Raw genomic sequence first — 12,779 nt, 5'->3', positions numbered from 1 at the left:
GTTTTCTGACCTGCAAAGTAAAGTGATAGACTTAATTGATATCTAAGGTCCTATCCAGCTCTAAAATTCTGAGATTCTAAGTATAATCACGGTTGATAATAAGGTTTGTTACCTACTTGTACTCTCAAAACTGTACTTGTTCTCTTTTTGTGGTAGCAGGTGCTTATGAAGTTCAACCACCTGTCCCCTAAATAGCCATTTACAAGTAGCCATGTCTTTTTTGCTATAACTGAAATATTTTCTTATTTTAACTGAATAAAGGCAACATGTCTCTGAGGTCTTCCAATTGCTATAAAGCTTTGTGTGTGTGTGTATGTTTTTTTTATATTTCCTTTTCTTCCCCTTAAACATTTCCAGCAGTAAAACTACTCCCATGAAGGCACATTGATTTAATTTATTAGCCCTGTGAGGTGGTTGGAATGCAAGAACATTGAATATGAACAGCACTGTAAAGAAAACAAATGAACCACAAAGCTTGCAATTACCTTCATGCTATTCATCATGTCCATTTGGGATGTGTTGACCAAAGGGCTTAATTGTTACTAACAGGTATGATTTATTTGAAACAAAGGAATTTAAACAAGGATGCAGCCCAATCAGTTGATGCTATAAAAATGAAAATAGATTGGAAAAGGTTTCAATATTTGATGAAAAAGCTTCAGATCAGAGCATTAACTTAGTAATGGACACATATTCCAGACAAGATATCTAATGGTGATTCTTACTTGTTAGTTAGACAAGGTCAGTGCACACAGGACAAGATGTACTCTATCAGTGGGAGCTCATAAAACAAACAAAGTTATGATCTTGTATGTGTAGATAACTATCGTACACTATTCATCTTTTAGAGAATTAGTAGTCTAGATGATACTTAATTTCAAAGATCTGTGATTTCACTCACTTGAGTACTTCCTCCCCTGTTGTAGTATCATAAGATCATAGATTTCAAGCTGAAAGAGACCTTAGCGTCTGACTACAACCCTTTCATTTTATAGATAAGCATATTGAGACAGAGAGTTAAGTGATTTGCCTGGGTATCATAGCTAATAGAAGTGTCAGAGGCAAGGTTTGCACTCAGATATTCATGATTTTTGTATTTATTATCTTCTATACTACACTGGCTTTCATTGTAACCCCAGTATGATCTTCATAATTCATTAGTTGATGTCATTATATTCCACTTCCACTCAGGACCCATTTATTAGTCAACAAGCATTTATCAGTCAGTAGTCAGCATTATGGTGATGACTCCTTATAATACATTTGTTTTAGACTCTAAGTAATAAAGTGTTCTGTTTCTACTTCTATATGCATATATACCAAAAATCACCCATTGGTGTAGCTGAAAGGATACTAGATAGACATAGTCTAAAGGTCTATACTCCATAGTATACACTGTATATTAAATGTGTTAACTATATTGTATACATTAAAATTTATTCTCAGCTTATACTTGAAATCCTGACATCCTGGTGATGCTTTTCTTCTTTGAGAACCCAGAATTTGCTCCATATCATGGTCAAGCATTGAAGTTGTACTTTAGTATAAGATACTAAGTAGTACTTTCAGAAAACGAAATAATACTCTTAGAAAAATGGTAAAATATATTTAATATACTTATTACTTAATATACTGAATTACTTAATATTACTTAATATACTTAAATGGTAAAATATACTTAATACTGTTTAAGACATTTTGGAAATTGGTTACCTGAAAACAAAAATTTAACAACTGAAACTATTTTACAGATGTCAGGAGTATCTGATGCTATCTCCTTCCATTTTTTTCAATGGATTTTTCCTACTATCATCCTCTTTTTCTAATCATTCACCTTCCCTCCCATCATCCCCCATCTCTAATATATTCGCTCATTTCTAGATTCCAACAAATATATTCAAGTTTACCTGATCCTTAAAAACCCTAAATCTTACCCTCTCTGCTAACTATGAGTCTTTCTTTCTAAGCCTAACTCCTTGAGGCCATAATATTCCTACTTTCTCTTCTTTTAAACTTCATCAATGTAACTTCCAACCTTATCACACAACTGAAACTAGTCTCTCCAAAGTTCTCAGTGTTCTCTTAGTTGCTAAATCTATAGACCTCTTCTCAGTTCTTAACCTTCTTAATTTCTCTGCAGCATTTGACTCTCCTAGATACTATCACCCCTTAGAGTTTTCACGATCCCTCTCTCTCCTACTTTTCCTTCTGCCTACCTGTATGATCTTTCTTTTCATAGGTTCATCATCCATATTTAGTGCAATAGCTTTGAAAGTACCAAAGACAGAATCATCTACAGATTATGCCACATGAGGATCATCTGAAGAAAATGAGGGCGTTTGCCTTGATATAGAGAAAACTTAAGAGGAAGATGATCATTATCTTTAAGTATTTCACTATGTTTTTGATCCTATAATGTAGAATTAGGAGAAATAGATTCAATCTTCCATGAGAAGAATTTAATCCTGATGTAAGGAAAAATTTGCTACTATTTAGGGCTGGTGAAGAATGGAAAGGCACTGTCTTTAGCTCTTTTCCTTTTTTTCCTCCCTACACTCTGGCACTTGGTGATTTCACTTATTCCTGTGAGATCAAATATCTTTATAAACTCTCAATATAAGTTCTATAGACTTCTAAAACTTAACCAGTCATAACTGTTCTCCTAAACTCCAATCCTAAATCATGAACTGAGTTTTAAAAATTGGATGTCCTATAAGCATTTCTAATTCAACATACTCAAAGAAGAGCTCATTTTCTATCCCACCTCCTATACACAGACTTCTCATCGATTTCCCTTTTTATTTTCTTCCAATCGTGCTGGTTTAATCACTTGCACATACCCTACAATGTAATCTCATAATTTCTATCTCCTCAATACCGATTATTTAACTTATTTCAATTCCCAAAGCTTCCACCCTAGTTCAGGCCCTTACCACTTCTTGCCAGAAACTTGCAAAGCACTCCTACTTGTTTTGTTTTCAATTCTTCCTCTCTAATTTATTATCTACAGAACTAAAAAAGTGATCTATCTGAATAAAAATATTTCTCTGGCCACTCAACAAATTATATTCCCTATTACCTTGAGAATTAAGTGCACACTCCTAAGTTTTGTACTTATGATCTTTCTAAATTTGGATCCTTCCTACTTTTCTAGTAGTTATACATTATTACCTTCCTTGGTCTCTATAGTCTAGCTAGACTGGCCAACTTGGCCTTTTTTAAATACATGGTATTCTATCTTTTGTCCCTAGTTTCCTTCAAAGCACTGTGCAGTGCCACTTCCTAATAAGTATTTTCTTTCTATTTTTTAAACTCTTACTTTCTCTCTTAGTAGCAACTCTAAGACAGAAGGGCAAGGTCTAGTCAGAATTAAGTGTCTGAGGCCAAATTCAAACCCAGGTCCTCTTGTCCCCAGCCCTGGTACTCTACCTACTGTGCCATCTAACTGCTCCAGTAAGACTTTTCTTGATTTACAACCCCTCCTCCAGATACTGGGATTCTCTTCCTCTTATAAACTTTTTTTGTGTACTTTATTTTTATTTATTTGTACATATTTTATCTTCCCAAGAAAATGTAGCTCCTTGAGGGCAAATAGCATTTTGTTTTGTTGATGTATTACTATATCCTTGCACAGTTCCTTAAATATAGTGTTTAATCGGTATTTACTGTATTGAATAAATAATGAGCATAAATAGCTTGCTTATTATAGCACATTATAAATGATGAATTATATGTATGAAACAGTGTAAAATATACCATCAGCTACAGTAACTAGAGTGCTGGGCCAGGAATCAGAATAACTTGAGCTCAAATACTTTCTCAGAAACTTAGTAGATATGTGATCCTGGGCAAGTTACTTAACATCTGCCTGCCTCAGTTTTCTCAACTGAAAAGTAGCAACAATGGTAACACTTGTCTCTCAGGTTTACTGTAAGAATCAAATGGGATAATATCTGTAAAATGATTAGCATAGTGCCTGACACAAAATAGATGCTTAATAAATACTTGTTCAATTCCATTGCTTGCCATTAAAGAGATATATGACCCAAAAAGCACAAAGGCAGTTCATGTAGCAAGAACAAAGCATGAGATAGATAGTTCTGTTATATTAATATTCATGTTATGTTGGGAGATCTATAAGAAGGAACTCAGAATGTTGGGTGGATTTATTAAAGAGCATAGATGGGAGTCACACAGGATGAGAAGGGATACATGGGGTAATACTTAACACTATTTGGAGAGACTGCCAATATTAATAAGATCACAAATGTTTTAAAATAAAGATATTCAAGCATTGAAGAAATTCATATTTTTAAAAGAATTACTGACTAGTAATTGTTGATTGCATTAGCTATATGATCATAAGCAATATATTTAAGATATTTGGGCATTGTTTTCCTCATTGCAAGATTAGTTTTATAGATCTAGAGAAGGTCAACCAAGACAGAATCATCTACAGATTATTCCACATGAGGATCAGCTGAAGAAAATGAGGATGTTTGGCTTGAAATAGAGAAAACTTAAGAGTAAGATGATTATTATCTTTAAGTATTTCACTATGCTTTTGGTCTTACAAAGTAGAATTAGGAGAAATAGATTCAATCTCCCAAGAGAAGAATTTAATCCTAATATAAGGAAAAATTTGCTACTATTTAGGGCTGGCAAAGAATGGAATGGATTGCCTTGGGAAGTTTCTTAGAGATTTTCAATAAAAAGGTTAGAGGAGGGGGCAGCTGGGTAGCTCAGTGGATTGAGAGCCAGGCCTAGAGATGGGAGGTCTTAGGTTCAAGTCTGCCCTCAGACACTTCCCAGCTCTTTGACCCTGGGCAAGTCACTTGATCCCCAAAGCCTACCCTTACCACTCTTCTGCCTTGGAGCCAATACACAGCATTGACTTCAAGACAGAAGGTAAGGGTTTAAGAAAAAAAAAAAGGTTAGATGATAGAAGGGTTTTTGTTCAGGTGGTGTTTAAATTAGATGGCTTGTGGATTATAAAATGTCAGAAAACAATTATTAAAATTCTGTCATGCAATCTTAAAAAAAGTTTAAAGGAAAAAAATAAACTAGATGACTCAGAATCCAATATAAAATTGTATGATTCTGATTTTGAAATCATTTTGGCTTTAAAACATTATAATTTATAGCATATTTATTGATTCCTCTCAAGGTACTGATACACTAACGTTTATTATTTTAAATGCATTTATTATTCTCTATTTTGTCTTTTACAGTATTTCCTTCTTGAAATCATGTTTTTTAACCTATTTAAAAATGTAAAAATATGTATTCAAACCTTTTGTTTTTATATCATAGTTATATATGAAATTAGCCCTTTACTCCCCTATCTAGTGAGTTTTTCCACATGACACAGAAGAAAAAAATGAACCAAAATAGCCAACACAATGACTACTTTTGATATTATATAATGTTTAATATTCATAATCTCCAATTTTTAAAATTAAAAGTGGGAAGTGCCTTTCCTCATCTCTTCTCCAAGGCAAAGATTGTTCACTATAACTACTCCAGAATTCAGTTTTGTTTTATTGCAGACTTTTTGTTTATCATCTTCCTAGTTCTACTTATTTTATTCTTCACTAATTTTTGTAAGTCATAAGATCATACATTAAGAACTGGAAGGTAACATAGAAGTCATCTAGCTTAAGTCCCTCATTTTATAGATGAGGAAACTGAGGCATAGAGAGGATAAGTAACTTGACCAGGATTATAAATGGAAGTAAATAGCAGTTCTTGAACTTATCTTATTTCTACGAATTCTTATTTTCTTCCTAGTAATAATAAAATTTCATCATGTTAATTAGGTGTGATAATTAGATGGGCGCCAACTTTATTTCAAGTTTCTTGCTACTATGAAGAGTACTTCAATGATTATTTTCCTCTTGACCTCCTTAGAGGTGTAGACCTAGAAGCAGGATTTCTGAGTCAAAGGATATTGACATTGTAATATGTCTGCCTTTTATTTTTTCCATCTCTGTTTCTGTCTCTCTTGGCTTTGTAAGTCAAATATTAAACTCATCTTCATTTTTTAATTGTTATTTCTTTGTTTTTTTTTTGTTTTGTTTTCAAGTGATTTCTTCAAATGATTTTCTTTTTTCAAAGGTCTAATTTTATTTCAAAGATGGCTAGGCTTGGTTTTGTGGATATATTATTTTGTGGATGCATTTTTAGGTCCTTGACTTTTTGTAATATTCTATTGAGTTGTTTATTCTAATTTCTCATGGTTGTTGAGTTATACTGAACTTTTTGAATTGAAGTTTCTTCATACTCCAAAAGCTTGAAAAATTCATTATTTTGGAATCTTAATTTTGAAATATAACCACTATATACTTCAGAGTTTTAATTGTTGAACTTTCTTTGGAATCATGATTTGGAATCTGTGGGTTCTATTAATCAGTACTTTGCTGTTTGTATTATGAAGTTCTGGATATGTTCTTGTATTATTTCCTAAAGCATGATATTTAAAGTTTTAAAATTCATCATATTTTTATCTTTTATTTCTCTACATCCTGCTTTTGTGATCAATTGCTTTGATTAACAGAGAATTTAAAAAATTGTGGTCTTTTACTTATCTTGTGCCAATTTTTCTTCTATTCCAATATTCTAAATGTTTAAGTCTGCAATTCTTTTAAGAGCTTTTTTTGTACTTTGGTACTTCTCATAATTATATGTTATAAGTTGCTTGTATTCATTAATTTTTTTTAAACCCTTGTACTTCGGTGTATTGTCTCATAGGTGGAAGATTGGTAAGGGTGGGCAATGGGGGTCAAGTGACTTGCCCAGGGTCACACAGCTGGGAAGTGGCTGAGGCCGGGTTTGAACCTAGGACCTCCTGTCTCTAGGCCTGACTCTCACTCCACTGAGCTACCCAGCTGCCCCTCATTAATTTTGTTTTGAGATTTCTGATTACTAATCTAATATCCCTCTTAAATATCTTTAAAAAAATAATTATTTTCTATCTTAGTAACAACTCTAAGACATAAGGGCCAGGGCTAGGTAGAGTTAAATAACTTGCCCATGGTCATATAGCTAGGAAATGTCTGAGGCCAGATTTGAACCAGATCTTCCCAACTCTAGGCCTGGTACTCTATCCATTATGCCCTTTCCCTCCCTCCCACCCCCATCTTATTATCTTTTAAAAGTATATCTATTTTAAATAGTCTGGAATTTCTTGCAATTGTTCCTTGACCTCAAGAGTCCCTCTTCTTTTTTTGTGGGGGGGAGGGAGTGTTTGTTTCATTTCCCATTATAGTCTTACACTTTTTCAATGTGTTATGACATCAGTTTTGATTTTTTACTTATGTTTTTTTTAAATCTTTCTGTTTATTTACTTGAATTCTAAGTTTATATGTAGCCTTTTTCTTTTGGGATTTTTGTTTTCACTCTTTTTCTTATAATCTTAGCAGTTTTTTTCTAACTTTCCTCCTTACTCTTTGATCTTTTCTCCTTCTACTACTCTTGTGTGCACTCTTTTTTTTTTTTAAACAGATACCCCAAAGCAGTGTCCTTAAATCTTAAAGACTTGGAGGATATGAATTAAATTGGTTCCCTTTCCAGAATAAATTCCATGGGTAAGAAATGAATAAAGATAGGTTTCTAGGTCCCTTTTTCTTCTTTGGGTCATCATGTCTTTGGTCCCCACATTTCCAAATACTTTCCTTTTCCTTCATTAATATGTCTAGATTCATTGTTTTTGACTTTTGAGAAAGGAAGGTGTTCAGATTGAGTCGTAGCTTTGAGAGAACTAGACAGGGACCCAAGTGCAAGGACTCTTTGAAAACAAGACTGTGACATTGTTTCCATAAGTTTAACTAGAGCACAAGCTGGACTGGGGTTGAGGAAAGTGAGTCAGATCTTTACACAAATATGATAAGAAGCTTTTGCCTAGAGCAGTATTTCTGTCTTTAGGATTCAGCCTTAACTTCAGTAGAGTTGACATTCATTTCCTTCTTTTGAGGCTTTTAGTGGTAGTCAGTGTTATTTAATAAATAGTCTTCTCCTTGAAATCATTTTCTTATTTAAAGTACTTTTGATATCACATATGTAGAAGGTGGAAGGAGGCTTTGTACAGTGTGATCTCACCAAAGAAAAAGAAGCAAATCCAACTCCACTCTGAAGCACAAAAGAACTTTTAGTAAGAAGCTCAACATCTTTTAAAAGATATTCATCATAGTAGAGACATGCAAAGTGTCAAGGTTGTGTTTTTATGCAAATTTATTCTCATTTACATAAACAAGGACATTTGTGTAAGCACCTACATATGGTAATGGTATGTACTTATGCAAATAGTGTTAACTCCCAACTAGGCAAAAGTGATAAAAAGCCTCTTAGGCTGCTCTGAGACCTCACAGTTGGGAAGATGAATGGGGCTGTGGGGGCAAGAAGAAAGGCCTCTGATTACTGGGAAATGAAATAATGAATCCACACTCAATAGCTATCTTCTGGATGTCTTAGATTAAAATGGTCATAATGACTACATTTATGTTGCTCAGGTTCCTTATTCACAATAAAGTATTCATGGACAAAATCTTTTATCACTCAATAACATGAACTCCATTTTTTTAAAAATAGGTGGTGCCAAAGATCATGATATCAACAATCCTAGATTTCACATCCCACTCCCCTTGTTCACCAGAGTGGAGCACATTAAACAAGAGATGGCTAGAGACAATATACATTTTGTCCGATTTGAAGCAACAGACCTACATGGAGTGTCCAGGTCCAAGAGCATTCCAGTCCGTTTTTTTACAGTAAGTTTTATATAAAAATTATGATTTCACATAATTCCATGACCATTAGTAGGTAAACCACAATTATATCCATTTCCTGGAATTTCTAAAGCAGCTCAAGCTTGAATTCAAGCATTCACTCAATTTCTTTCCTCAACCTTCCCCCAAGCTCATAAATGTTTTGCCAGGATCTAAATATATCCCCTTAATTTAAAATGCCTCTTCTTCGGCCTGGCAGAAGTACAAAGGAAAATAGGAGGGGAATTTTAGTTCTTTTGCCTTGAATAATTTCTCTTTACAGAATTATATTTCCTAGCTCACCACAATCATGATTATATTTTAACTGATATGAGTAAATTACAAGGGGAGACCCAAGAGCAAATATCAAAAGAAATAAGAATGATGAAATAGTTTTTTAAGAATAAAAGTATGCCTTTACAGCTACTAATTATGATTAAAAATATATTCCTGTTTCTAGATGAGTTTAAAAATATGTGGAGCCATTAAGTACTAGGAAACAAATATTTATACTCCCCCTTCCCCCATCAAGACATGATGTTGAGATTAAGTTGAAATATGATTTCTGCCATATCTGTTTTATTTTGCTGAAGTAGTAATAATGTTAAACAAACCATGAAGTGACTCACATATTTTCTTACCCACCCTCCAACTCTAATCATACAATAATATTTGAATTAAATTAGGAGTCAAGTATTTCTGAAGTTCAAATTGGTCTTTTTTTCTTGTCCCATAGGATATCACTCTAATAATGTGACATATAAAAGATCTAATATAGGGATAATGGAAAATATTATAATATATTTATTTTTAATTATTGATAAAAGGCCTTCAACAAAGTCTAGCACAGTATAGAAGACACATCTCTGTTGTCAGAGGACCTAAATTAAAACTGTGTGATCCTTGAAGTAAGTCAATTACCCTCTTTGGTTTTTATATTTCTCATTTGTAAGATAAAAGATTTGATTTAGATAATTTCTAAGATACTTTCTAGCTCTAAATCATGCTCCTTTGATCCCACGATCTTTATACCAATAACTTATTGCTGTGTGTTTCCAAGTGTGGGCTGGAAAATGTTTAAAAACTACCTCTCTGAAAAAAATGCCCACCCTATACGCTTTTATGCATTATTAGCATTTTCTCTTTGACTTTCTTAAATCTAAACAGTTAACAACAAAATAAATCAACACCTCTTTTGTTGTATTTGCTGACTTGTGAGATGAAAATTTAACAATCATCTACTGGGAGCTTGTCCAAACTGGCTGCATCAAACCCCTATTTGTTGCTGAAGTGGAAGATAAGCTCTGGCAGGTCTTACTAAATTAGAAAGTCTTTGAGCTTGGGTGGTGTGACCTTTGCATAATCTGTTGTCTGAGAACCAGCTTCACTGAATTTGGGGAGGCATAATGCCAGAAAACTAGCCATAGGATGATTTTTTTCAGGGAACCATAGCTTTTCTTGAAAAATGCTAACATTTGAAGAGGCAGTGCTTTGCATCTGCTTTGATAAAGTGAATACCTATACCTAAGAAAATCCTTTTAATAAAGAACTTCTTTGATTTTTTTTTAAAGGAGTTATATAAAGTAAGGATGTAGCCTGACATAAACTGATGGCAATGAGACTACTAATAAGGAGATGGACATAAAGGTTTTATACCTATGAAATCACAGATCCAAATCTTATCCTATTTAAAAATTATCCTATATTGTTAAAATGTCCTGAATCAAAGGTAGACTAAGTCAATAAAAGTATTTCATATATAACAACTGATAGATGATATCAGATTATTTGCAGATAGATTTAGGACTAATCAACCTTATCCAAATTTAGTGAAACATTAAGGGTAATTTAAATCCAGTGGATATATCAATAATCTTTCAATCTGTTTTAATCTTGAGATACAATAAACAAAGTCATATCTACCACTAGAAGCCACTTGTGAAAAATTCATGCTTTGAGACATGCTTCATCCCTTAAGAAAGACAAGGAAAAAATTTCTTAACTAGAAATGTTATTGAATTAAAAATCTTATTTATGTGAAGTCAATATAAAAAAAGTCTCAATAATTTTGAAAAGATAAATCATAGGATCATAATTACAGAGCTGGAAGGGAACTCAAGGCCATTAACCTAATTTTATCACTCTAGAGATGAGCAAACTGATATTCAGATGAAATAACTTGTATGAGGTTACAGGTAGTAAGTGGTAGATCAGAATTAGAACTTGGTTTTCTTGATTCTAGAACTGTTTTCACAACATTCTGATGAACCAGGGTAAGGACTATGGCTGGAGTATTATAATATAGTCCCAGAAAGACCCATTTTAACATTGTATTGTGTGTGTATATCTGTATATTTATGTGTGTTAACCATGGTAATAGATTTTAAAAATTCAAATTGCTTTTTGAAGGATATATCAAACTACTCTGTTAGCTTTTATATTTCATTATCAAATTTCTTTCATAACTCTTAATTGTTCAGCTTCCAAGTCTCTAATCAGACTGCTCCATCACATTTCCTCTTACATAGGAAAAAGCAATCCATGGTATTTCCATGCCCAGAAGTTATCTTGAACTGACTCTGAATCCTAAAGACAGTGAAGTGGATCATCTAAGCGTAGCCAGTTTTAATAGTGACATCATCCTGATCCCAGAGTTATCAACCTTTAGACTTCTCCCATGGGCCGAGAGAACAGCAAGAGTGATATGTGATCCCTTTACCATAATGGGCAACCCTCTATTGACTTCTCCCAGGCACATTGCCAAACGACAGCTGAACCACCTGCGGGACAATGGTTTTTCTCTGTTTTCTGCATTCACCTATGAATTCTGCATTTATGGTGTTGCTGAAGTCATAGATTCAAAGACAATATCCTTTCCCATGGGAATGTTACTAAGCAGTCATGACCAGCTCTTCATTCAGGAGCTTGTTGAGGGAATGTATCACATGGGCGTCAATATTGAGAGCTTTTCTTCTTCCATTGGGCCTGGGCAGATGGAAGTAACTTTTTGGCCAGAATTTGGCATCGCTGCAGCAGATAATGCCTTTACCTTCAGGACAGGTAGCAAAGAAGTAGCAAAAAAGCACAATTATCTAGCCAGCTTTTTTACTGAGACAGGATTTTACAATTCAGGAATTCTGGCCCATAGTCTGTGGGATACCAGTGGGAGGAAAAACATGTTTTCTACTGGCTCCAGGGCACAACAGCTCACAGACATTGGGAAGAAATGGTTATCAGGGCTCTTAAAGCATTCTGCTGCTCTCAGCTGCCTAATGGCACCTGCTGTCAGCTGCAGAAAGCGTTATTCTATGGATTGCAAAGAACCAAAGGAATGCGTGGCCCCAACATGGGGATATAATGATAACAGCTGTTCTTATAATATCAAGTGTCATGGTGAGAAAGGTGCTCAAATAGAAAATAAACTGGGTTCAGCCACAGCAAACCCTTACCTTGTACTTGCTGCTACTGTTGCTGCTGGTTTAGATGGAATTCAAAATGGGAATAGCCTCTTGGATGATCCAGAAGACAGTGAAAACCTTGTTCAAAAAAAAGCTTCAGAAATCCCTCTAAAACTGGAAGATGCTTTAGTGGCACTTGGAGAAGATAAATGTTTGCGGGAAGCTCTGGGAGATGCCTTTATACATTATTTTATTGCCATGAAGCAGTATGAATTGGAAAATGAAGAAAGTGAGTCAGAGAGAAATAAATTCCTAGAGTATTTTATTTAGAAGGCTCTACCCTCCTCTTCCAAATACATTATGAGTGCTTAACTACCTGAAGATTCAGGTTAATTCAATTTAGCAAATATTTATTAAAGTACTTAATATTTATAAGATCTATGCTAGATCTGGAGTAATCAGGGGCAAAAGCAATATATTCAAAGAATATAGGTCCTAATGGGAGGAAGGTGATGTTTTGAGGGTATAACATATGGACAAATAAGTGAAAACCATTATATAAAGTCATTGCAAGAAGGAGAAAACATTAACATGTGCTGTAGGGGTAAGGGATGGAGAC

General features: G+C 34.0%; 1 protein-coding gene across 1 annotated transcript in view; it reads left to right on the top strand.

The window, feature by feature from the left end:
- Positions 1–12,490, top strand: part of LGSN (lengsin, lens protein with glutamine synthetase domain) — a 31,427-nt gene extending 18,937 nt beyond the window's left edge. The window contains exons 3-4 of the mRNA XM_044675356.1: positions 8,587–8,765; positions 11,291–12,490. Of these exons, the coding sequence (XP_044531291.1) occupies positions 8,587–8,765; positions 11,291–12,490 (1,379 nt within the window). The remainder of the gene's footprint in view (positions 1–8,586; positions 8,766–11,290) is intronic.
- Positions 12,491–12,779: the final 289 nt, after the last annotated feature.

Source organism: Gracilinanus agilis, chromosome 4 (genome assembly GCF_016433145.1).
Source record: "Gracilinanus agilis isolate LMUSP501 chromosome 4, AgileGrace, whole genome shotgun sequence".
Lineage (NCBI taxonomy): Eukaryota > Metazoa > Chordata > Mammalia > Didelphimorphia > Didelphidae > Gracilinanus > Gracilinanus agilis.
This window is presented reverse-complemented; position numbering and strand designations above follow the sequence as displayed.